At 46.3% G+C, this 25637-nt stretch overlaps 2 protein-coding genes and 1 pseudogene across 2 annotated transcripts; 2 read left to right on the forward strand and 1 right to left on the reverse strand.

Annotated features, from left to right (window-relative positions):
* The first annotated feature begins 3694 nt into the window (after positions 1–3694).
* On the forward strand, positions 3695–9946 carry LOC112928779 (zinc finger protein 717-like; annotated as a pseudogene).
* A 1853-nt stretch (positions 9947–11799) lies between these two features.
* On the forward strand, positions 11800–13633 carry LOC140593682 (uncharacterized). The gene has a single exon (XM_072740530.1). The coding sequence runs from the start codon at positions 12273–12275 to the stop codon at positions 13380–13382; it is 1110 nt and encodes a 369-aa protein (XP_072596631.1). The 5' UTR covers positions 11800–12272; the 3' UTR covers positions 13383–13633.
* A 3503-nt stretch (positions 13634–17136) lies between these two features.
* SYCE1 (synaptonemal complex central element protein 1) lies at positions 17137–25395 on the reverse strand. Its single transcript, XM_026010723.2, has 13 exons — positions 25306–25395; positions 22207–22269; positions 21549–21608; positions 21165–21239; positions 20504–20551; positions 20051–20105; positions 19298–19387; positions 19006–19069; positions 18162–18228; positions 17958–18081; positions 17772–17882; positions 17534–17621; positions 17137–17287 (listed from the first exon to the last, which is right to left on the reverse strand). The coding sequence occupies exons 1-13, from the start codon at positions 25373–25375 to the stop codon at positions 17210–17212; spliced, it is 993 nt and encodes a 330-aa protein (XP_025866508.1). The 5' UTR covers positions 25376–25395; the 3' UTR covers positions 17137–17209.
* Positions 25396–25637: the final 242 nt, after the last annotated feature.

Below are 25637 nucleotides of genomic sequence, written 5' to 3' on the forward strand. Positions count from 1 at the left end.
CTGATAAGTTAAGGTGTATACAGTAAACCAAAGATCACTAAGGAAAAAGCTATAAAACATAGATAGTGAAAAAATCAATGAAGTTATGTAAATGCTACATATAAAAACATTATTATTTTTTTTTTGTAAAAGAAAGCAGGAGGGGGGATCCCTGGGTGGCGCAGCAGTTTGGCGCCTGCCTTTGGCCCAGGGCGCGATCCTGGAGACCCGGGATCAAGTCCCACGTCGGGCTCCCAGTGCATGGAGCCTGCTTCTCCCTCTGCCTGTGTCTCTGCCTCTCTCTCTCTGTGTGTGACTATCATAAATAAATAAAAATTTAAAAAATTTAAAAAGAAAGCTGTAAAAAGAAAGCAGGAGGGATAGAGGAATGAAAAAATATATGAGAGGGGATCCCTGGGTGGCTCAGTGTTTCAGTGCCTGCCTTTGGCCCAGGGCGTGATCCTGGAGTCCCGGGATCAAGTCCCGCATCAGGCTCTGGCATGGAGCCTGCTTCTCCCTCTGCCTGTGTCTCTGCCTCTCTCTCTCTCTCTATCATGAGTAAATAAATAAAATCTTTAAAAAAAGAAAAGAAAAAAGATATGAGAAGCATAGAAAAAAGTAAAATTGCAAGTAAAAACCCAAATATATCAATAAGAACATTAAGTATGAATGGATTAAAGAATCCAATCATAAAGTAGAGATTGTCAGACTTGATAAGTAACAATATGTATGTCTATGTTGGATACAGGAGTCATATTTCAGATTCAAAGATAAAATGTATTAAAAAGGTTAGGAAAGTAAATATAATTTGAACAAAAATCCACAAGAATGTCATACTAAAGTGGTCATACTAATCTTAGACAGAATAGACTTTAAAACAACAAAAAAAATTAAGAGATGAAGAGGGTCATTTTATAATGAAAAATTGTCCGGCCATGAGGAAGACGTAGCAATTATAAACATATAGGCACCTAATGACAGAATACCAAAATACATGTAAGAAAAACGGACAGAAATAAAGGGAGAAATAGAAAATTCAGTGACAATTGTTGGAGACTTCCATACCTCATTAATAATGAATAGAATAACTAGGCAAAAGAATAACCAAAACATAGAGTCAAACAACATTATAAACAAACTAGATTTAACAAACATGTCCAGAACAATCCATTCATTAAAAGCAGAATAAACATTCTTCTCAACTGCCCATAAACATTCCTCAAGAAAAACTATACACTAAGCCACAAAACAAACCAGAATGTATATAAAATCATCGAAATAATACAAAGCATATTCTCCAATCACAATTAAGTGGTCTTCATAATTAAAAACAAAGTAGAAAGGGAAACTCACAAATATTTTGGAAATTAACAAACCTCAAAATTACTATTTGTCAAAGAAATCAAAAAGGAAATTAGAAGGCATACTGAAATAACTGAAAATTAGGATCCAACCTATCAAGATTCATGGGAGGCAACTACAACAGTACTTGGGTGCTAGTTTATTCCAATGAAAGTCTATATGACCAAAGAAAAGAGATTTTGAATTAATAATGGAATCTTCCACCTTAAGACACTTGAAAAAAGAAAAGATATCTGATCAAAAGCAAGTAGAGGATGGAAATAAAGTTTAGAACAAAAGGAAACAAAACAGAGAATAGAAAAACAAAAGAGAAAAAATCAAAGAATCCAAAAGCAGGTTCTTTGAAAAGATCAACAAAACTGACAAACAATAGGTAAATTGACCAAAACATAGAGAGAAGACTCAACTTGCTAAAATGAAAGATGAGACACTACTACAGACCTTACAGAAATTCAACAGTTTTAAAGGAATTATATGAACAATTGACACCCCTCAATTAGATAATTTAGATGACATGGATAAGTTCATAAAATACCTAAAATACCAAAACTGACTTAAGAAAAGACACGTGAATGAATCTGTAACAACTAAAGAGATTGAATTAGTAACTTAAAAGTTCACACCAAGAAATGCCCAGGTCTAGAACTTCACTGATGAATCAGCAAACATTTGATTGTTTGGGAGGGACCTAAAGGATCTTCAAGTATCTCACAAATAGGTGTTTAAGAGAGAACTGTGAGATCGAGGAGACTGAGGAAGGAGGGCTAGGGATTCCAGAGTCTGAGGAAAGAAAGGAATGGGAAAGTAAAGGCTGAGGTTCCTGGGTCTGCATACTATAGCCAATGGGCAATTGCAGGATCATAAAAGATACATGAATTGCACAGTGGAGGTCATCGTTTAGGAAAAGGGAAAACCAGAGATAAGTCACATAGATCATGGGCCAGACCATCAACCACCATCCCTACCACTGAAGTCCACATCAACCCAATCACAAAAACCCATTGTACCCCTCTTCCTAGAATGCAGCAGTGACAGCAAAAAGCAGTGTGTTGAATTTGTTTACTGTGTCACAGAAACTAGGGAGTTCCGGGAAGCCCATGTTTAAATCCAACTCCCAGGAAAATAGATAAAGACTCTGATAAAATTTATGAATGGAGAAATTATTGGAGTTTCTTGGCAAGTAATTACTAGACACTGGAAATGTAAATTTTCTCTGCTTGGAGGGCACTCAGTCTATGATCCAATTATTTTATTCCTGTATATACACTAGAGGAAGTTTTCCAACAGTGGAATAGCAACCTTTGATGGCTTAGAAGTTATTTCAGTGGGTGAGAATAGCATCTATTTATGAGGCTGCTTCATGCCGGCTAAGAAGGCACTTGAACGAGTATCTACTTAATGGGTTCATAGGGTATTGGTGTCCAGTGTTTAGACGAACTGCTCCAGGACGTTGCTGCCCCCGCATTCATTTTGTGTGGTCAGGGGGCATGCTGGGACCTCATACTAACACTAGCCCTGCCCTAGATGACAATCTGCAGAGGCTCAATGCCAAAGTCTGATGTGATGTTCTGCAGTAGGCCTTCCTGGTCCTGCCAGAACCTTCACCTCGTAATTCCCTTAGGTAAGGGTCCCCATGGACCATACCAAAACTCCACTCTTTTAGGTTCGAAGCGACCCACGTGGACTTGGCTTTGGAACTCCAAACAAGTCAAGGGAGGATGATAAGGAAGGCCTGCGCCCCAGGTTCTACTGAACTTCTCTGCCCGCACCCGTCTTGTCCTCGCCTTGGGTCCCCTCGAAGCATGAGGTACAGTTCCTCCAACCTGTGAGTAATGAACCTCTCTTTTTCACTTTCCAGTGTAGGCTTTTAATGAACATTGGTTCGCCAAACCAAACGTCACGATCTGCTTTAAAAATATGAGTCTAACAAAGTAACAAGAGCTGCCATATCTGCTTTTAAAGTTCTTTAATAAAATGCAGACATTGTGCTATTTCACTATTCAGGCTTTAGGAAGCAAGTGGAAAAAAATACCCCAGTGAATTCTAGAACTATATTATCATTGTACGACTAACAAAGCTGACATTTCATGTGACGGAATATTTCCGCTATATCAGAATTTTACCATTTTACCAGGACTTCACAACTAACCAGAACCCCGTTTCCGCCACGTGGGTAGAGACCCCGTCACACCCCCACCGGTCACAGCCGCCGCGGCAGCTGGACGCGTCACTTCCCAAGCTGCTAAGGGACGCAGCGCAGAGGCTTGTGGGAAATGTAGTCCGCGAGGGGTTTCCCGCGCGGGACTCTGGGAGTCTTCCGGGGTCCTCCCGCGCGCTGCGGCCCCGCCCTTCTTCCGCCCGGAAGTCCCGCTCCCCGCCGGGTGCCGGCGCCCTGGGTCCGGTGTCGCCGCGGGCTCTGGCCTGCGCTCCGCGTCCCTGAAGGTCGGTGCGAGCGCGGACGGTGACAGCGGTCCCTGGGCCTGGCGGCTCGGGACCTGGGCCCGCGTGGTGCGGCGGCCGGGCGCGTGGGCGGTGGAGCGGAGCGCGGGGACCGCTGGCCGGGTCGGCCCGACTCGCAGGGGGCGTCGGGGGCGGCTGGCTGCGGGCCCAGGCCTGGGAGGTGCCCGGCGGCCCGAGCGGCAGAAGCCGCGTGCCCGGCTCGCGACGCCCCCTTCGCGTTTCCCTCCCCGCAGCCTCTGAGCCGGTGCCCGGAACGTCGGCCCCGCGGGGCTGCCGGGCTCGTCGCTCCTGCCGCCCCGAGGCCAGGGCACGTGCTTGCTTCTGACGTCGTTTCCGATAATGCAGCCAACGTAGAGCAGCCGCTTCTGAGAAGGACTCGCCGGAAACGTGCGCATCGCGTTGCCGCGTGGCTTTGCCCGCCTGGTGTGTGCCGGGCTCCGTGTGCTTCAGGCGTCCGTAATCCGGGCCCCATGTGCTCTAGGCCTTGTGTGCATCAGGCCTCGCGTGCCCCGGGCTCCGTGTGCTCCAGGCCTCGTGTGCCCCGGGCTCCGTGTGCTCCAGGCCTCGCGTGCCCCGGGCTCCGTGTGCTCCAGGCCTCGCGTGCCCCGGGCTCCGTGTGCTCCAGGCCTCGCGTGCCCCGGGCTCCGTGTGCTCCAGGCCTCGCGTGCCCCGGGCTCCGTGTGCTCCAGGCCTCGCGTGCCCCGGGCTCCGTGTGCTCCAGGCCTCGCGTGCCCCGGGCGTCCGTAATCCGGGGGCTTTGCCCTGAGCGCCGGGGATCTGCGAAGGCCGTAAATTCCTCGGCACAACGTCAGGAGCGCGTTTTGCATTTTCCAGTGTGTAAAATGGGAGAATGCGACTGCATTACCCTCCCGGCTAGACTGCTGTTTAGGGCACAGATACAGCGCAGCTCCTGCCTAATGGGGGTCAGCAGAGGCCCCTGGCGGAGCGAAGGACACAGTTGTCTGAGATGCGGCCGGGCTCCGGGTGACTCCGTGGCCTCTCACCTCCAGCAGCCTCACTGAAGTCCACCGAGTGCACCTTCCTTACGCTGTTCACAAGTTCTGGGTGTGGTTGTCCGCTTCTGTGATGGTACGTGTAATTCGACTTGCCCCTGTGTAATTTTACTAAGAACATACTGAGTTTGGGGGTTTAGATGTATCCCTCTAGCACGGGCTGGGTGACAGGCCAACCAGATTTAGTGACTGTAAGCAGCAGTCCTCTTATTTTGTTGAAGTCCCGTGGCTCCGCACCTGGGGCTAGGGTCACATGATCAGGTCCTGTGCTAGTGTTTGCCTGGTTCACGATGGAGGACATAGTCCTCTGGTGCCGTGACTAAGCTTGGTGGTTGGTAGTTGGTGGAAGAGGACTTTGTTTACTGTTTTTGGTGGTTGGTGCTGGCTGTTGGCCAAGCCACGTGTCCCTACCAGGTGAGCCCCAGGTGTCTTCCAAAACAATAGTGGTCCTAGGAGGTAGGTAAGCTCTCGTGGAAAAGTGCCCTTCATCCTGTGTTAGGGTCACATGTGCTGAGGTGCTCTAGACGAAAGCAAGTCAGATGGTAAAGCCCAGGTCAGTGTTGGAGGTCATGAATACAGGGGAGCAAGTCGTTGAGAACCACAACAGACCGCACTGTGTACCTTACATATATCTTTTCCTATAAAGTCATAGGCCAAAAGTGTTGTGTGGCAGGATGTGTAATTTCTGTGAGGATGAGGTATTTAAACCACAGGTGTCCTCACAGAGACACCACTGTGAAGCCCTGCGTGTAATGTCTCTATTAATAGGAGCATGGCTAAACAACCATTATTTTAATAAACATATTCAAAATCTATTTTTTTTTTAAATTTTTATTTATTTATGATAGGCACACAGTGAGAGAGAGAGAGGCAGAGACATAGGCAGAGGGAGAAGCAGGCTCCATGCACCGGGAGCCCGACGTGGGATTCGATCCCGGGTCTCCAGGATCGCGCTCTGGGCCAAAGGCAGGCGCGAAACCGCTGCGCCACCCAGGGATCCCAAAATCTATTTTTTTAAAGAATTTATTTAGTTATTCATGAGACACACAGAGAGAGGCAAAGACACAAGCAGAGGGAGAAGCAGGCTCCCTGCAGGGAGCCCGATGTGGGACTTGATCCCGAGACCTAAGATCTCGCCCTGAGCCGAAGGCAGATGCTCAACCACTGAGCCACCCAGGCGTCCCATATCTTCAAAATCTTAAATTGATTCTTACTGTTACTGTCAATAAGTCAGTGGGAAATATGTGTTTTAATTAAGGATATACCGTATGTGTAAATTCATGGGTTTGTGGGTATTCCTTCAATAGGGTCTTTCCTGCCCTTTTTCCAGGTGTAAAATACTCTTGTCCCAGAGAAGGCTGGCAGGCTCTCTCAGTCCCTCTCAAGCTCTCTCACTCTCTCTCTGTCAGTTGTCTTTTCTAGCTGCTGTGTAGAGAGCTTCCGACCAGTGAATCCAGGATCTGGGAGCAAGCCACAGCAGTCTTGTCATGACTCTAGTCCATTCGCCTTCTCTCCCAGCTATTTTTCCAGAGTCTCTATGCTTTTCCAAGAGCAGCAGAAGATGAATACATCTCTGGTGAGTGGTTTGTGTGTTTATTTGTTTAGTGGTCCCTCAGTTTGTTTTATGTGGTGCTTGATGAGGAAGGGGTCATCCTTTAAATAGAAAAGTAAAAATAAGTGAAAATGTATCTTCAGGAAGATACACATAAACACGATAAAGGTGCCATGTGGATATGGGCAGGTTATGTGACCTTAGAGTCATCCAAGGTGAGTACACATTGGTCTCTGGTCTTTCTGATGCTGTGGCATCAGACACACATTGGTTATGTCTTTTAGGAGAGAGTGTGCCATGTTGTCATGGGACATGAAAACTTGTGGGCACAGAAGTCTGAAGTGGTGTCTTTGTTGGTCACATGGATGAGGTAGTGGACAGTGTTGCACTACCAATCTGGAAATAAACACTCCAGCACTCTGCAGTGGTGATGGCTACTGGTGCAAAAACACAACTTGCCTGATAAGGTTTGCTAAAATAGCATCCCAGACAACTTTTGGAAGGCCCTTCTCGATCCACGGCTGGCCCTTGGGATGTCTGCAGGACTGAGTCAACTGCAGGTCTTTTAAATCACTCTCCACATGTATCTCTCAGCCAGTCCGTCTGTGTAGGTTATGCATCAGACTGTTCAGAGTTGTGTTTTCTGACAAAGAGTTCCACGCCCCGTTTGTACCTTAACCTCTGCGGTGCCGTCTTAATTCATGTCTTCTAAGTGAAGAGGTAACCTACAGCCTGCATATCAACCCAGATTATAGTTCATTTCAGTGACTGTGCTGTAGGCTTTGCCTTTCTTGCATCATCTGCGGCAGTGAAACTACTGTCTGCGATCTTCTCCTAGGTATATTTTTTTAAGATTTTATTTATTTATTCATGAGAGACGGGGGGGTGCAGAGACACAGGCAGAGGGAAAAGGGAAATGTGGGACTCCATCCCGGGACTCCAGGACCACACCCTGAGCCAAAGGCAGATGCTCAACCACTGAGCCCCTCCCCAGGCGTCCCTCTCCAGACATTCTTGTCTGTTAGCTTCTGTGGCGGCCTCCCTGATGATTTCTTCTGTTTGTGTCCGATCCTGAACATGGCTCATCCAAGTGTTCACGTCTGCACTGCATTCACACCCTGTATGGTTTTCCTTGACTTGCATGGCCCTCTGTGCTGGGCAGTTTCTTTCTCCAGCCTGGGCCTCTTCCCTCGCCCTTAGACTATGGGTTCAGCTCCCTGGTGAGTGACTTTTTTGATGCCATCCAGAAGGCACCTCAAACTGAGCGAGTCCCACCTGAAAACCATATCTTCCTTTCTTCTTTCTTGGATGATAGTTCTTCCATTCAGCCAGGGACTCAAAAGGCCAAAGTGGGGTTTCTGTACTCCTTTTTCTCTCCCACTAATCTCATCTGACATCAAGATCTGGACAGATGTATAATATGATGTATCTGTATTTTAGTCACACACCATTGTAGTCATTTAGAGTAGCATCATTGTCCTAAAAATTTTCCGTGCTCCTTCCACTCCTTCCTACTCATAGCCCTTGGCAACTGGTGTTGTTTTTATTGTCTTCGTAGTTTTGCCTTTTACAGAGTCTTATGTAGTTGGACTCACACTGTACATAGCCTTTCAAATGTGCTCATTTCACTTAACTAAGGTGCATTTATGTTTCTTCCTTTTTTTTTTTTTAATGGCTTGATAGCTCATTTATCTTTAGTGCTGAGTAATATAATCGTCTGAATGTACCACATTTTCATGCATCCATTGAAGGACATTTTGGTCGCGTCCCAAGTTTACACAATTGTGAATAAAGCTGCAATACATCCATGTGCTGGTTTTTCTGTGGACGTTTTCAGCTTCTTTAGGTAAATACCAGAAGTGCAATTACTGGATTGTGTGTTGAAAGGTTGTGTTTACTTTTGAATCCAGTACCAAACTGTCTTCCAAATGGCTAAACCATTTTTATATTTTGATGTGGCAGCCATAGCAAATTAAAACACTGTGCTTCATTCCTTAACTTTTTTATTCATTACTGTATATAGTTTTATAATATGAATCTTTATCACAACATACTAAAGCAGTAGTGCCCTATTTCATACACCATAAAGGAACTTTAGAATAGTATAAATCTGTTTCCAAACCTATCACTTGTATCAATAGTATAAATACATAGGTACATCTTGAGTCTGTACGTTTTGTTTTCTTTAAAGGACCATGTATTTTATAGACACCAAAAGAAGAAAAACGTTTATTTATTTATGTTTACGTATACACTTGCCATTTCTAGTAATCTTGATTCTGTCTTATGGATCCATATTGTTATTTGGTGTCATTTTCTTTCAACCATGGAGAATGTTCTTTATCACTATAGTGCCATCTTTTGATGATGAATTATCTAGTTTTTGTTTATCTGAAAATGTTTTCATTTCACCTCAATTTTGTAGCATAAGTTTTCAGTGGATGTAGAATCATGGATTGAAGGATATTTCCTTTCACCACTTGAAAGATATCTTTTTCCATTGCTTCTGATAAGTCACTCATCATTCATATGTATTTTTATCTGAATGTGCTCTTCCTTCTATGGCTGCTTTCAAGTTTTTTTTTTTATCCTTGGATATTGGCAGTTTGACTGTAATGTGCCTAGAGTAGTTTTTTATTAAGTTAATTATGGGTCATTGTAATTTTTAAGTTTGTAAATTACTATCATTCACAAAATTTGTGAAGGTTGTAGTAATTGTTTCTGAAAATACATAAATGCTCAATTCTTTCTTCTTTACTTATGGAACTCCAATTACATGTTGTTAGACTGTTGTTAAACTTGTTTTTAAACCTCGTTCCATTTTTCTTCATTTTCTTTCTCTGTGTCTCACAAAGATTAGAAAAATCTGTTGATCCATCTTCAAGTTCAGTGGCTTTCTTTTGCTGCTGTTTACAGCCTGAGGTAGGAAATTTCTACTGTGGTTTCTCTTTACCCCACAGTGCAGAGTACAGATCATGCTGTATTTTGTACAAGATAAAACACACAAAGAAGAGTGAACTCCCAGACTCCTGTTCTGATCCAGGCTAATGCCTTGAATTGAGGCATGTGTCATTACAGGAGTTGGTGTCATTTGAGGATGTGGCTGTGAACTTCACTTGGGAGGAGTGGCAGGACCTGGATCATGCTCAGCGGACCCTGTGCAAGGTCGTGATGCTGGAGACCTACAGTAGCCTGGCATCTTTGGGTGAGTGAAAGTGTCCACTTTTTTCTTCATTGGTATATGTGCAACTGTTTATGAAATTAAATGTTTCTTAGGTTTAAGATTCAAGGCCCAGAAGAACGTGTGTTCACCCCTCTACTCAGAGGTTCACATTGGCCCTTCATTGTACAGCTCTTGCAGCGGTGCTCCTGTCATTCCTCAAAGGCCGTGAAACCAAAGCAGTTTGTTAAGAGTCCCTCTTTATTTCTGATCGACAGGGCACTGTATGACAAAACCTGAGGTGATCATCAGGTTGAGCTAGGAGCAGAGCCATGGATTGTAGAGGAACCCCCAGCCCAGAGCCTCCCAGGTCAGTCAGTGCATACTGGGCAGGGGTCTGGGAAGAGGAGAGCCCAGTAGATGCTGGCCATGCTGGGCTGTTTTCCCCAGTGCTTTTCCCAGGTCCAGACCTTAGGACAGTGAGTCTGCATGTATCAGACTCATGAATTCTTTACTCTCATACACAGACATCCCCATTTTTAAAAAATTACCAAGTATATTTTCTTAGACTTACCAACATGTGGTACCTAGCTGCATCTCTTGGAATATTTTCTTGGTTAGTTACAATCCCTAGATTCTTAATGTCTTCCTTTTGTCTATTTTCAAGGACTGTTTTCTTTCAGGCATTTATTCATACATTGGTTTAATCTTTTGGCATGTGAAGTGGAAAATTTTAAGCACTGGTCATTTTTGTTGTGTAAAGAACAGTAATCAAAGAAATGTCCTTTTCATGGAATGTGAAGTTTCTTGAAGTTTCTTGAAATGTCCTTTTCAGGGAATGTGAAGTTTCCATTTCCATATGTCATACATGGTGCACCTAAAATCTGGAGTAGGGTATGGATATCCATCACCATATTGGAGATGTAAATTAGGGAATTATTAACCCTAAACTGGGTAGGATTAGAGGAGGTTGCCTAGGGAGTTATTAAGAATTGAGAGAAGAGGTCCAGCTGGAACCTTGTGAATGACAGCATCAGAGATCATGAAACAAAGGAGGACCCAGTAAATTGTTGAGCACGGAAGGAGGTGGTCCATGACATGAGAGGAGAAACTAGAGATTATTGGTTGAAGTTTAGTAGAATGAGGTGTTTAGGTTAGGGTACTCAAACTTGGGGACTGGAATCTGAAGTTAGCATTTTTACCTTCTTTTGTGGAAATCATTGTTAAAAAAGAGAAAGGTGTGTGACTCCAGTTTCAGTAGAACTATAGGACAGCTGAAACTCTGAAATGCAAGATAGAAGTCTTTAGAAACTAAATTATCAAGTATGGACATTTGTAAACTGTGGGTGAGAATGCCAGGAGTTTGTTTGTTTGTTTGTTTGTTTGTTTGTTTGTTTGTTTCTACCTAAGTAGGATCCAGAAGAAGATTTTTCAGAGTTGGTGGGCACAGCAGAACCTAAATCTTTTAGACCAGAAGGGAGGAATTGCACAGTGATGACCAGAGTTTTCTGTACCTGTTATGGAGTCTTGGGATCCAGTCCCACATCGGTCTCTCTGGTGCCTGCTTCTTCCTCTGCCTGTGTCTCTGCCTCTTTCTCTCTCTCTCTGTCATGAATAAGTAAAATCCTTAAAAAATAAAAGAAAAAAAAAGAAAGCTGTCTTTGGCTAGCATGAAGAAGTAGAGATGATGCCTTTGAAAAACCCCACAGGTGCCCATAGCCATCCATAGAGGAGTAAAAAAATAAAGTTTGTCCCTAAGCAATATACCTGTTTAGGTGACAGACAGATGGCCCTCTCCTGCATCCTAGAGTAACCAATCCAGGAAGATCTTGCCATCTGCAAAGCTGAATGATAAGAAAAATCCCAGCACAAGGAACCCACAGGTATTATGAGAGAAAGCAGGAAACAGAACAGGGACAGAAATGCAGTTGAAGGACCTCAGCTGAGAATCATGGCTAGGGAATAGGTGAATATTGTGACCAGATATTTCCTAGTGGACCCAGAAAGGGGAAAAAAAAACCTTAAATAGGCAAAATGAACAAATAAAACCATGCTTTGATGTTAGAGAATCTGTTAGTGTAATGTGTTACGTTAATTCATTAGAAAGAAAAATCATATGTTTATCATAATCATACCCATTATTGAGTCTTTAAAATTCATATTCTACTGCAATGCAAAAAAACTTCTTTATTCTTACACAAACATTCCATAAGAAGTGCTTAGATGCAATTCACAGATATGGTTACTTTGTCTTATTTTAGATGTCCAGACTGCAAATGACCTGATGGAGACCCAACAGGAGCATCAGAGCAGACGTTTGTGGCAATTTGGATTCTCCAATCAGGAAACATCAACTGAGGAGAGAACCGACTTGGGAAAACCAGTTATATGAGTGCAATCCACATCTCAAACCTGATTATAAATGATGGAAACTATTCAGGAACAAAGCCAGAGGAGTTTAACATGTGTCAGGACATGTTTCTCCCCAGTGAGCCTGATGAGATACATGATAGAAAGAAGCCTGAGGAGTTATATGACTGGGAAGCCCCTCAGGTGTTCTGGGCCTCTTAGTTGTCATCAGAAGGATCAGACTTTGTAGTCACTTGTTGAATTTGTTGGGCAAGGGAAAGGCTTCAACAAGGAGACAACATTCTTTACCTGTAGCAGGGCTTACACTGGAGAGACTGCCTATAAATATTGGAGAGCCTGTGACAAATCTGCTCTCCTTGCCCAAGAGAGAACTTCCATGAGGGAGAATCCCTGTAGATATAATGAATGGGGGAACACCATTTGTTTGAAACCAACACAGCTGAATCTTCCTAGAGCTGATTTTGAGGAACATCACCATAAATGTAATCAAAGTGGGGATAATTTCTGCAAGAAATTACACTTCCCTCAGTTTTCAAGGACTCAGCTAGGAGAGAAAACTTTTGAATGTGATGTATGTGGTAGAACTTTCTACAAAAAGTCTAATCTCAGTAAACATCAGAAAATACACGCAGGAGAGAAACCCTATAAATGTAGCGAGTGTGAGAAAACCTTCATCAGTAAGACAGTTCTTACAATCCATCAGAGAACTCATACCGGGGAGAAACCCTATGCATGTATCAAATGTGAGAAATCTTTCTGCCATAAGTCACTCCTAACTGTTCATCAGAGAATCCACACAGGAGAAAAATCATATGAGTGTTATGAAGGTGGGAAATCCTTCTCTGTGAAGACAAAACTCACTGTACACCTGAGAACACACACAGGGCAGAAATGCTATGAATGTAATGTGTGTAGGAAGTTCTTTTACCAGAAGTCAGCCCTCACTGTACATCAAAGGGTTCACAATAGGGAGACACATCATGAGTGCATTGCTTGTGGTAAAACCTTCCATAAGAAGCCAATTCTCATTGCACATCAGAGAACTCACACAGGAGAGAGACCATATGAATGTAAAGAATGTGGGAAGTCCTTTGGCCATTGCCCAGCTCTTACTGTCCATCAGAGAACTCACTCAAGAGACAAACCATATAAATGTAATGAATGTGGGAAATCCTCCTGTGTAAAGCCAAAGCTCACTGTGCATCTGAGACTTCAAACAGGTGAGAAACCGTATGAATGCAAAGAATGTGGGAAAACTTTCTACCAGAAGTCAAAACTCACTGTACACCAGAGAACTCCCACAGGTGAGAAACCTTACAAATGTAAGGAATGTTGGAAAACCTTTTGTGAGAAATCAGCTCTGAATAAACATCAGAGAACTCACACAGGAGAGAAACCCTGTGGGTGTAAAGAACACAGGAAAACTCTACCAGAAGTCAGCCCTGACTGTGCACCGGAGAACTTATACAGGAGAGAAACCCTATGAATGTCATGAATGTGGAAAAACTTTCTCTCAGAAATCACACCTCAGCAAACATCAGAGAACTCACACTGGGGAGAGGTCATGTATGAGACTGGCTATGTGTATGTCAAAACTCACTTTCTCTTTGTGTTGGGCACACAGCCTTCATTCCTCAGCCTCCCTTAACTGTGGGTGGAACCATGTAATTGAATTCTGGCCAAGAGGATATGAATATAAATTACAAACATTACATCTATGACTTGCCACCAAAAAAACTTACTTGCATTTGCTGATTTTTTCATTCCCTGTGCTCCTGAAGCACAGATTACACACAAGTTTGTTTTGGGGGCCACAGGATGGAGATCACAGCCATGACTTAGGGCAGAAAGAATTGAATGGAGAGGGCAGAGGTCTTCTCAACTCTACCTCAGAAATCTTTGCTTATATTTACCTGAATGAGAAGTGTTCACTGTTGGACCCTTTTATGTGCCCTACTGACACATCTACAACACTACCAGTCCACTATAGTGAGTTCACTTTGATTTTGAGATAGGAGAGGAGTTACCAATCCGTGTGTAGGAAATCACACAGGAAAGAACCTGTGGGTCATCTTTTAAACCCAAGTCAATGTATGGAAAAATTAAATATAGGAAGGAAGAATCCAATAAAGGTAGGAATGCCTTTATCAGACAGAGATGACTCACTTAGATGAGCACTTAGAATAAAGTGAAACCTTATAAATATCTTTAATTTGTCCAAGTTTTCAAGAGAACGAATTTTGTGTTTATCAGTGAATTTCTCATGAAGGAAAAATGATCAGTTTCAGCAAGGTTTATAAAAACTCAGCTATAAATGATAATGTATTGAAAAAAGTTTTCTAAACACTATAGACCATTGGTTATTTTGAGTGATTTTAGCCTCCAAGGGGACATTTACCAGTACTACTGCTAAGTAGCCAGTGCCCGTTCTCCATTTCTTTAGTCTGTATTTACAGGGCCCATGAAGACTCTAAGTAGTGGAGAAATAGATTCCAACTATTGACAGAAGAGCATCTTACAAAAGAGTATGGTGGGATGGGACATAGTAATGTGGCCATTTTTGGAAAATTGAGTGGATACAATCTGCTTTCTGGCAATAGAGTTCACATCACTTACATATAAAAACTATATTAAAACTCAAGGATTGGGCAGCCCTGGTGGCTTAGCAGTTTAGCGCTGCTTGCAGCCCGGGGTGTGATCCTGGAAACCCGGGATCAAGTCCCATGTCGGGCTCCCTGCATGGGGCCTGCTTCTCCCTCTGCCTGTGTCTCTGCCTCTCTCTGTGTCTCTATGAATAAATAAAAACTTAAAATAAAACTCAAGGATGTCCGTTTATAAAGCTGCTTGGCTCAAAATCTAGGACATCATCTGTACTCGGTCTTGGGCACAGTCCCTTCTGCGTGGTTGCTCTTAAGCTGAAGCCATGTGACCTGACATGACCAGTTAGGGCCCTGCACAACACAACACACGGTGGTGGCACAGAGATGGGAGTTTCAGCTGGTCCACTCAAAGCGGAGGGGAATCGGGAGGCACTTAGCCATCTGTGGTCCATAGAAACTTTGGGTTCTAGCAGGGCACACCATCAGTTCCTGGATTAGGGTGCAGTGGTTCTGGGGATGACTTCCAAGGTTCTGGATTCTGCACTCAGTCATTTTCTCTCTTCTACAAGACATACCCCCCCCCCTTTTTTTAAACTAGTTTCTTCATTTGAGCTGTTTCTAAACCTTTCATTTGTAATTGATTTGATTCCTTTAAAAAAGTTTTTGGATTTCTGATACATGAAACTACTGTCCACTCTATTAGATGAAAGCCAGCCCCATACTTCTGGAACAGGATCCACTCTACCTCAACCTGAGAGTGATGTGGGGACAGAGCCTCTGAGATTTGTAAAAGCCTTATTAATCATCTGTGAGAATATACAAGGTGCACTCTTAGGAGTCTCAAGGAAGGGGCATTTTTAAAAAGATTTTATTTATTCATGCGACACAGAGAAAGGCAGAGACATAGGCAGAGGGAGAAGCAGGCTCCTCACAGGGAGCCTGATGTGGGACTCGACCCCCAAACTGGGAACACGTCCTGAGCCAAAGGCAGACGCTCAACTGTTGAGCCACCCAGGTGTCCCAAGAGTCTCAAGGAAGGGTCTTAAAGCAGCACCCTTGGTCTGAGATTTACTCTGCGGCTCCATTTTGCTGGTAGTGTCTTGAAAGTGATCTTTAGCCTGATCTAACTGGAGAAGCTGGGAAGGAGGAACAGTTTTATTTTCAAACCTAGTGAGTCCTGGCTCCTTGGTCTTTTGTCTAGGTTAATCTTTGAACAATCTCTTCTAGGTCATCTTCCTTTACCTTAACCTTATAAGTGACTCCACCAGCTATGGATTTTAGTGTTTCTCAGCTGGGAACCCACTCTTGATTGCCCCACTGTGGTGATGGGGCTACAGTTCTCCTTTTCCAGCTGACACGATCTTTGGGTTTCCAAGTAAAGGGCCTGGAGGGAGATTGCAAGGCTGAGCAGGAAGATTTTCTTTCTTCTTTGGCAGATAGTCATGTGGTTGTGAGCAGGGGTAGGGGAAGGTTCCAGTCCTTTTTCTCTGATCCTATTTCACTGTCTAGAACTTCAATGTCATGAATAGTATTTAAATACGCCTGAAATGCTTCTAACACTTCACCACCAAGTATAAGTGAAGTTACCTTCTATTCCTGGATTTATAATTTTTCTTTATGTAAATAGGTGTTGGATTTTGCCAAAGCCTTTCATTCATCTGTTGAAGCAATCGTGTGTCCTGTTTTAAAAATCTAAACCTGATGCTACGATCATGGGCATCATGGGCTTGGCTGAGATGCAGTTCTTAAAGGTGATGTTTCCACCGGCATGCGGTGAAAAATATTAATTTCCAGGAGATGCAGGAGTTGTTTTGAGATTACCTATTCATTTATGACACAGGTCTGATTAACCCCACCTCAGGTAGAAAACTGGAAGGCTGATGCTTACGGTCTGGCTGAATGAATAATTTCTCACCAGGTTAGGTTTTCCCATTGTTTCGTGGAAACTGCTCTCCACACTGGTGGCCTGCTTGGACCTCTCTCCATCCTCCCATGTTACCTCCCTACTGGCATGTGGGAGCCTTCCAAGGGAAGGATCTCTACTTTAGTCACTGCATTTTGGCCTAGGATCCGACTTGGACTACCTTTGCTGCCGCTGATTTGGGGAGTACATTTTTTTATTTGAGACCTACTTCAAAAGCACACAATAGTCTCAGGTGACTGACTCCCAGGACATGGAAAATTCTAACATACTGTGTTGTATAGACAGGTATGTCAGTTATGTATTTTGTGCCCACAAGAGCAGAAACTACACTTGGCTTCCAATGATGTTTTTCTCAGCTAGTCGGTGGGGACTGTGGGTAAGGAACTGGCTGAGATCCCAAGCACCTTGTTCCTCATGTTTGGGATTTCCAGGTTCTGTAGGTTCTGTATAGTCCAGGCCTCAGTAACAAATTCAAATAATCACAGGGTGGGTTTGCAGAACGTGCACCTTTCTGCCTGCAGATCCAAAACAGGGTGTATAGTCCTAGAAACGAGCAGAAACTATGAGGTTAGGGAAGCACATACTGGGTACCTCCTGTTGAACTCTGGCTGAGGCCAAATGGAGATGTGGCCAAGGCTTTACCCAGCCTCAGGGGTCAAGGGTCTTGGGCTGGACAACCCCTACCACCCTTGCACGAACTCAGCTGAGACAGTGGTACTGAAATAGTAATTTTATTTCTTGAAGTTCATGGCACTAAATAGGCTCCAGGGTAGGGAGAGTCCTTCTTGCCTAAGAGGGCATAGGGCCTTCCTTGGTGGGCATCTCTGGGTCTTTCTCCTGAATGACTCCTAGGAGCTTGGGATTGGCCTGTGGGAGGTCAGGGTCTGAGAAGCGAAGTCTCTGTGCACCCCTGTGCCCACAGCCTTACTGGGATGTGCCCCTTCCCACCCCACTACTGCCAGCCTCTGTACTTCTGTCTTGGTTATGCCCTATGAGAACACCCTTCCCCAAAGAGCATCTTTGAGGACTCTGTGATTCCCCTTCCTTGCCTTCCTCTACCCAGCTCCTTTTATGAGCTATCTCTGCTCCTTGCCACCCAATTCCAGGTCTCACAGGTTCTCCTGGGCCAGCCCCTTCCTCTTGTTTGCTTTGGGCTTGAACAGGGATCTGCATGCCAAGCTTTTCCAGCTCCTCTTTAAGCCTGGACAGAAAGGGGTGGGGTCAGTACGGGGAGGGGGAGGAGAAGGGACAAGAGGGTGTAAATAAATGAGGAGATGAGCTGAAAGGGGAGCAGAGGTGCCCTCACAGCCACCTTCCTCTTGGGGACTGGGGGCAGGGCCTCCATGCCCACCTCTGCCTCTTCTGCTGCAGTTGTTGGCACTTCTGCTGCAGCTGCTCATGGTGATGTGTAGCAGCATCCAGGAGTCCCTGGGCCTTCCTGTTCTCCTCTTCAAACAGATGCCTGAGGGTGGGGCCATCAGCACTGGAAACTCCGTCCCTCCACCCCATTCCCTGTCCCTGTCCTCTTTGGTCTTACACTGCAGCTGCAGCCTCCTGGCTGCGGAGAAAGAGCCCCTCAGCAATGGTTGAGCAGCCGTCAGCCCCAAACTGGGAACACAGACGATGCTTCACATCTTCCAGCTTTGCCTCCACAAGCTTCTCTGCAGCAAGATGGGGACAATGGGCAGGGTACAGCAGGGCAGTGCAGGGCAAATCAGGGCTTCCCCCTTCTCGCTCTCACCTTCCTTGAGCAGGTGCTCCTTGCTGCTGTCCAGGGTGTCAATCTCCCGGGCCATCTGCTCTGGCCCCTGAATAGGTAGAGAGGAGGCCTGTCCATGTGTTCCAGCCTCTTCCCATGCCCTTCAGAGAAGTCTATCTGGATCTGGTCTCTATTCAGCCTGCCTCACTTCCTACTATTCTGGGCCTCTGGGCACACAAGGCATGTTCCAGCTTCAGGGCCTTTGTACTGGCTACTGTCTGCACCTGGAACTGTCTCACCTGATACCTGTGATGCTGCACTTGAGGCTCATGAGGTGGTTAATGTTCAGGAACTTTGCCAGTTTTGAGATCAGGTCTGAGGCAACTATTTCTTACAGGATATCCCGAAAATATTACAAATCACAACTGTTCCCTGGAGAATCAGTTACCAGCCTGGCACTGCAGCTCCACTTGCCTTTGTGTGGCCTCCTCACTGAGCCCCTCCATCTTAACACTTATTCTCTCTGGACTCCCAGGTGGTCAGGATGGTCTGCCTGGATCCCCGCTTGTGTGCCCTGTGTCAGTCATGGCTGCAGACACACCTCCTATCCACTCTATGGATTACCTCTCCTTGGTTCATCAGGGTTCCTCCTGGCCCCTGAAGGGATGAATGGGCAGGCCCGGTGAAGAGAAGGACACTGGGTGGCAGTGAGGATGGTGATGAGGGATTGAGTTAAGGGCCATTTGGACATATGACCACCCATGGTAGCTCAGGAGCTGGGGGTGGCAGATGAGAGAAAGGAGGCCTGCAGCATGATCATGAGTTTGGGGCCTGGGACTGCCAGGGAAGATGTGAAAGGTGGGAGGAATGGCTTTGGGTGACTCACATGGAACTTCCAGAGGTCCTTGTGCTGGCCCATCAGATCCTCTAGCTGTTCCTCAAAATCCAACCTGCAGACCAACCACACAAGATGAGGAGCCATGTGCTGAGACATTCCTCCCCACCTTGGCCCAAGCCAGGGGTCTTCATGCATAGACCATATAAAAGTTGCCCACATCCTCTGCTCTGTGGGAAGCACCTTCACCACCTTGAGGCTCCAGGCCTCACCTCAGCCAGCTCTTCTAAGCCCCATCCCTAATATTACCCACCACCACCCTGCCTGGCCTTGGGAACTTTACCTCAGTTGCCTCTGTTTATTCTTCTCTTCCTCAATCTGGGAGTTCAGGGCAGAAATTCGCTCCTTGCACTCCTGCAGCATGGTATGCTTCCTGGGAAGAGGCAAGGCAGCTCTCACAGTCTCTGAATGTCTCCCCAGGAGAGGGCTGGGGTGGGGCTTCTGCTTCCTCTTGGGGTCTGTTCTTGCTTTCTAGGTTGAGGTCCTTCTTTGATCACTTTATGGGGGGGGCATGGGCACGTGTCCCCTGGAAATACTGTTGTGAAATCAGGGAGATCAACATGGACACAGGTGCACAAGCACAGAGATACTAATCTCCTCCAAATTTCCCACACCATTCCAATGTTGGTATACGAGAGCTTGGGGACTCTGGGTCACGAAATGAGCTAAATCAAGGGTATGTGGAGATATGGATTAACGAATACTGAAGTGGATGGACAGACACTGGGTGGCTAGATGCCTAAATGAGGGGACACATGAGTGCACAGAGAACCAAGGAGCCTATTTTAGAAAGAGTACCAAGCATAGAATAAAACCACAGAAAGAATTTGGTAGTTCTAGCAAATGAATGATTATCTGAGTGAGTCAGAGTACCCTTACTGTGTGCTGTTGGGACTGAGGTGAGAAGACATGCATCTAGCTTCTCTTTTTTACAGAGGGAGAAAATGCAACCGTGGGTCCAAAGCTGGTTTTCCTGCTGTCTTTTCCACCCAGATCAAGGGGGTGGGCAGAACAAGGCCCAGGTGGAAGCTCTTACCTCTGTGCCTCACTCTCCTTCTCCTGGCAGTGCAGCCTGAGGATTCTTAGGGTCTCTGCAAGGAGAGGGGCCAAGGGCCACGTGAAAATCCTTCAAGACATCAGGATTGGATGTAGGAAATAGGGTCAGATCATGTGTGGGCTTGTGGACACCTGATGGGACTTTGTCATTTACTCCAAGTCTAGTGGAGGGACGCCTCGGTGGCTCAGTGGTTGAACATCTGTCTTTGGCTCAGGGCATGATCCCAGGGTTCCAGGATCAAGTCCTGCATCTGGCTCCCCGCAGGGAGCCTGCTTCTCCCTCTGCCTAGGTCTCTGCCTCTCTGTGTGTCTGTCATAAATTTAAAAGTCTGGTAGAAGCCACAGGAGGAATACAAGCTAATTCAGGTTTCAAAGGGCTTCAGCTACTATGGAGAGACTGGCTTCTGCAGGGGGATGGAGTCGCTGCAATTACCTTGCTTTTTGTTCAAGATCTCTTTCAGGCGTACTTTCTCTCCACTCACTGGAAAACACAGTAACACATTCAGGCATCGGAGACCTCCCACTGCACCCTCAGGGAGTGCACCTGCCCCTGGTTGCACAGGCACTTTGGGACAGCTCTACTCCAACCCCAAAACTGGACCCTTGGGAGTTGAGCCCACACTCCCTGTAAGCAGTCAAGGGCCCTAGGGTTGGTGACGGCTGACTGAGGAAACTGTGGAGGCCAGTGTGTTCACACGGAGGGGAGAGATGAACCGGGAATATGCGCTAAAAAGAAACACATTAAGTTCTAAGGGGAATGTGATCCGGTGGGGACAGGATGCTATCCTTAAATGGGATGGCTGGGGGAGTTCTACTGGAGATGGGGACATTCAAGGTAAGGGCTTAGGATGACGGGTGGAAAGAAGGACCTGTACTATCTGGGGCTGAACCGCCTCACAGGCCCTGAGGTGGAAGGATGCTTGGAGGGTACTCTGGGAATACTCCTATCCACCCTACTAGTAGGAGACTAGTAGGACCTGATGCTGCAGAGGGGGCGGGAGCCCTTGGCCACAGCAAGGATGCTACATGTCCAGAGTGTTGAGTTCAGGAAGGCTTGACACCAGAGACCTCTGGGTAACCCCTGGTATGCTTACGTGAGTCCATTTCCTTCTGCAGGGCCTCCCAAACAGTTCGGGCCTCTCCCAGCTCCTCACTGGCTTTCTTTTTTGCTGTGCCAAAAAGCAGAACTATGTATAAGTGCAGCCTCCAACTGCACGATTCCCTGCAAACAGTGACATTTCACATTTCTCTTCAAGGAAATCTGGGGGGGGGGCAGATTTTAAGGCAAGAAATGAGGCTTCCAGAGCCCATGCCTTTTTTGGGGGGCTCAGGTGACAGCAGTGCCAGGTTAATGGACAATATGACTATAGCAGTTGCATTTAGATGGACCCATCCTTGGTTTAATGATCTGCTATGAAATACTTAAGTCACTTTTCAACAAGGAACCTGCAAATCATGTAGCTAGTCCCTGAGCTCACCTTGCTGAACCTCGTTAATCCGATTGATCAGGACTTCGACCCTGGGCTCTAGGCTTCCCGCTGCAGGAAGGAAAGGAAGCTGAGTGATGACAGGAAGGGGAAGTTGGGAGCCCTACAGGAACTTATTCTGGGCAGGGGAGGCAATGAAAAAATAGAGATACTGAGTCAGGTTGTAGAAATTGTAGCCAAGAAAAATAGACAGGCAAGGAATTAAAGAGTGAACGAGTAGGGCATGCTTTTTAGCCATGGGAAGACCTCTTGAAGGTCCCCAATCACGGGAAGCGAAGTTTCCAGGTGGGGGTGGGACACCACCATGAGGTGGGAACATGGCTAGAACGAGCCTGGTAAGCTCTTGGCTGCAGAGAGCAGTATAGCTAAGGTGGAGGTTTACATTGAAACCCTGGATTTAACTAAATGCAGTGGGGGCCAAATGGGTGTCTAGCAAGAGGGTTTGGGGAACATTTTTTGCCTTCTATCCCCTCAGACTGTAATTTTGAATCATGGGGCTGTATCTTTACTTCAAAGAATTAATTTTTAAAAGTAAGAGAGAACAAATGAGTTAATTTCCCAAGGTTGTAAATTGTGGGGTCTGGAACTGAATCCATTTCTGCCTTATCCCAAAGCTCAGGCTGTGCTTCAGTTACAGGAGACATGTGACCTTTCTGCAACTTCTTCACCATTTCCAGCAAGTCTTCAATTTTCTGTGAGGACTTGGCCTGCCCTGTGGAGGCAAAACCAAACGCTTTAAAATCCCGAGTAAGGGTCCAACAACTTTGGTGTGGGACTGAAGGAGCTCAGGTCCCCAGCCACAATGGCAGCCCCTGCCTCTTGTCCTGAGGTAGACACTGAATATGAGATGAGTCTGACTGTTTCACTGTCAACCTTCTGCAATTGTGAAATCATACCACAGATTCCCCCTTAATAAAACTCAGGCCAAGGGGAGGGGTGAACTTTCACAGCCTGTAATATTCAAGATTGGCTCAAAGCTCATGATGTAATAATGAAAGAAAAAAAAGGAGGGGTATATATAAAAAGGCGTATATATATAGAAACAGGGATCAAAAATCACTCTAACTGCAGATGGCTAATTAACTAGAGAGTTCTAAAGAGTCTTGAGAACAGAAAATTCAAGGCATCTCAAAAAATAGAAGAAAATTTAAGACATCTCATTTAAACATAAAAAATACAAAAAGCTATTCTATATACAATCACTTATTATGAAGCCTCTTAGTAAAATATTTCATATTAACCTGTTTATAACCAATATAGGCACTTATTATTTTTTATATTTTATTTATTTATTCATGAGAGACACACACACACACACACACAGAGGCAGAGACACAAGCAGAGGGAGAAGCAGGCCCCACGCAGGGAGCCCGATGTGGGATTCGATCCTGGGTCTCCAGGATCACACCTGGGGCTGAAGGCGACGCCAAACCGCTGAGTCACTGGGGCTGCCTCTTATTCTTAATATCTTAATGAACTGGTAGATCTAGGCAATTACTATTAATGGCGTTAACATCACAATAAAGATAACTGGATACTATGAGCCACTTGATGTAAAAATATACTATTTTTGCCAAAAAAAAAAAAAGTCAGACTAATATCTTTTAATCCACTAGTCTAAATACTAATTCAAAGGAAATACAGGCAACAGGACACATGGGGATGCAATCAGCAACATCCAGATTGGCAACTTTACAGGAAAACCAACTCAGTTCTTTCAACAGATTTTGAGGGATAAGGAAGAAAGAAAGTCTTGCAGACTAAAAGGGATTAAAGGAACATAAATTAATCTGAAAATGGACATTATTTAGATCTTGATTCAAACCTGTGCACTTTAAAAAATATTGATGACACAATCAGGGAAATTAGAAAACTGACTGGATATTTGATATTTGAAACTAAGGAATTACTGTAGTTGTTATTCAGACATGAGAATACTATTGTGGTTATATTTTGGATATCTGTTAGAGATATGTACGGAAATATTTATAGATGACATGCTATCATGCCTGTCATCCTCCAATGAAATAGTGGAGTGAGTGGGTGAGGATAAAGGAGAAACAAGGTTTGCTAAAAGCTAGTAACTACTGAAGTGGAAAGATGGGGTCATGGGGTAATTATACTTTATTCTTACCTTTTGAATATGCTTAAATTTTTCCATGATATGTTTTAAAGAGCAACTAGTCAATATAAAGAAGGTAAACAATCATTTCTCTATAAGAATGGAGAAAAGGAGAGGACAGTCAAGCAAAAATGATATAAATGGTCACTAAATATTTTAAAAGAGGTAACTATCATAATTAATGAATTGAAAATAACATATTATACCTATCTGATTGGTAAAGATTAATAAATCTGACAATGGCCAGTGAGATGATGTGGGAAAACTCATACATACTGGTAAGACTGTGGAAACTGAAGGGGCCATAATTCTGTTATCTAGGGATTTATGTAGGAGATATAGTCAGTTAAGGATGCACAAGGCCTGTAAAGACACTGAAGCAATACCTGTTACATCAAAAGTGAGAAACAACTTGAATGCCCAGCAGTCAAGAACTTATGCCTTATCCCCACAAGATGCCGTACAGCCACTGAACAGGTAGATTTGCGTGTACTAACAGGGAAAGAGACCCTAGTGGAAAAAATGGTGTGGAGCGAACCCCATAGGGCCAGAGTGAAACACCGTCAGTCAGTCTACAGATTCGTGCACACCATGTTTAGGTAACGTCTGGCCAGAATAACAGAATAAACTTCAACAGTCATTGCCTCTGGAGGCTGGGACTGGAGGACAAGAGGGTGTTTCCTTTCATCAGACACAAGGTTGAATTTTTTTGAAGTTAACAAATTTGGGGGACTCCAAAACGGTTTTTACAGTTAGTCTGGGCAACCATTTTCGCAGGGACTATCAGTGGACCAGGCAGTGAGCTGCAGGGGTTTTTCCTCTACTGCATGGCCAGCGCCCTCACAAGGGAAGGCAGACTGCTGTGCCCTCACGGGGTCGTCATACCTTGTTGTGCGACGCTTGTTAGCCTGTGAACAAAGCATCCAGGGCACAAGGTAGCCTGTGCAGTGTGACCCCCAGGTTTTACTTTTATCTCAAAATAATGTCAAACCGACTAAGAAGCGGCGGAAGGCGGACATGTGGCTCCCATCCCCCGCGCTGACGTCGAGGCCACAGGGGAGCCGCAGCCAAGGCGGGCAGAGGCGCGAAGACGCCACACACCTGCCCCCGCCTCAGGGATGCTCCCCGCGGCCCCCGGAGGCGCCCCCCGTCCGCGCCCGAGGGCAGCCCCGCCCCGCACCCCGAAGGTTCCACTAGGGCCGCCAGGCTGAGCCCCCCTGTGTGGGCCGGTCCTGGCCGGGTGGGGGCGCCCCGGGGTGGGGTGGGGGCGGGGGTGCCGTCTCCGGGTGTCACCCCGCTCCCTCCACGGCCCCTCGCTCCGGGTGGGGGCGGGGCTGGGGGGCGGGGCCGCCGCTTCCGGTGCCCCTCCCCCTCCTGTCCGGTGCCCCCCCCCCCCCCCCCGAGCTGTGAGCCGCGAGGGCGCCCGCGGGGCTGGTGCGGCGGCCGGCACCGGGAGCAGAGCCGCGCTGCCCCCGCGTCCCCGGCTGCTCGACGCTCGCGAGGAGAGCGGAGCGACTGCGGTCTCCTGAGGCGCCGGCCGCCGGGCGAACGGCTGTGGACGCCCGACCTTCCTTCAGCAGCGCCCCCGCCCGCCCGCCCCTCCCGGTGGCCGGGCCCCCGCATTACCTCCAGCCTTCTCGGCCCGCTCCATGGCTCCCGCCCGCTCAACGCCCGAAGACCCCGGCCGCCCCGCCATGGCCTCAGCTCCCCGGCGCCCGGCGTGTGGCGCCTCGGCAGGGATTGGCTGAAACCCGCGCCGGGGGTGGGGCTTCCCGCGGCACGCCTGCGCACTGAGCTTCGGAGCGCGGCGGGCCGGGTCCCAACGGCTGCGGACGGGCGCTGGTGCGCATGCGTGCAGCCTCGTGGTGGTCCAGGCCGCTGATTGGCCAGCGGGGCTCCGTGACCGTGACCGCGAGGGCGGCGCTCTTGGGGACCCGCTGTGGGGCCAGCTCCGCGCT

Source organism: Vulpes vulpes, chromosome 15 (assembly GCF_048418805.1).
Source record: "Vulpes vulpes isolate BD-2025 chromosome 15, VulVul3, whole genome shotgun sequence".
In the NCBI taxonomy this organism is placed as follows: Eukaryota; Metazoa; Chordata; class Mammalia; order Carnivora; family Canidae; genus Vulpes; species Vulpes vulpes.

Bases quoted from the DNA above. Each gene is read 5' to 3' on its own strand.
- LOC140593682 (XM_072740530.1), top strand. From the start codon at position 12,273: ATGAGGGAGAATCCCTGTAGATATAATGAATGGGGGAACACCATTTGT.
- SYCE1 (XM_026010723.2), bottom strand. From the start codon at position 25,375: ATGGCGGGGCGGCCGGGGTCTTCGGGCGTTGAGCGGGCGGGAGCCATG. The intron at 19,388-20,050 runs GTAAGAGCTTCC...GCCTCTTCCCAG, and splicing joins AAGGAGAGTGAGGCACAGAG to GAAGCATACCATGCTGCAGG. The intron at 18,229-19,005 runs GTGAGTCACCCA...CTACCTATTCAG, and splicing joins AGGACCTCTGGAAGTTCCAT to GGGCCAGAGCAGATGGCCCG.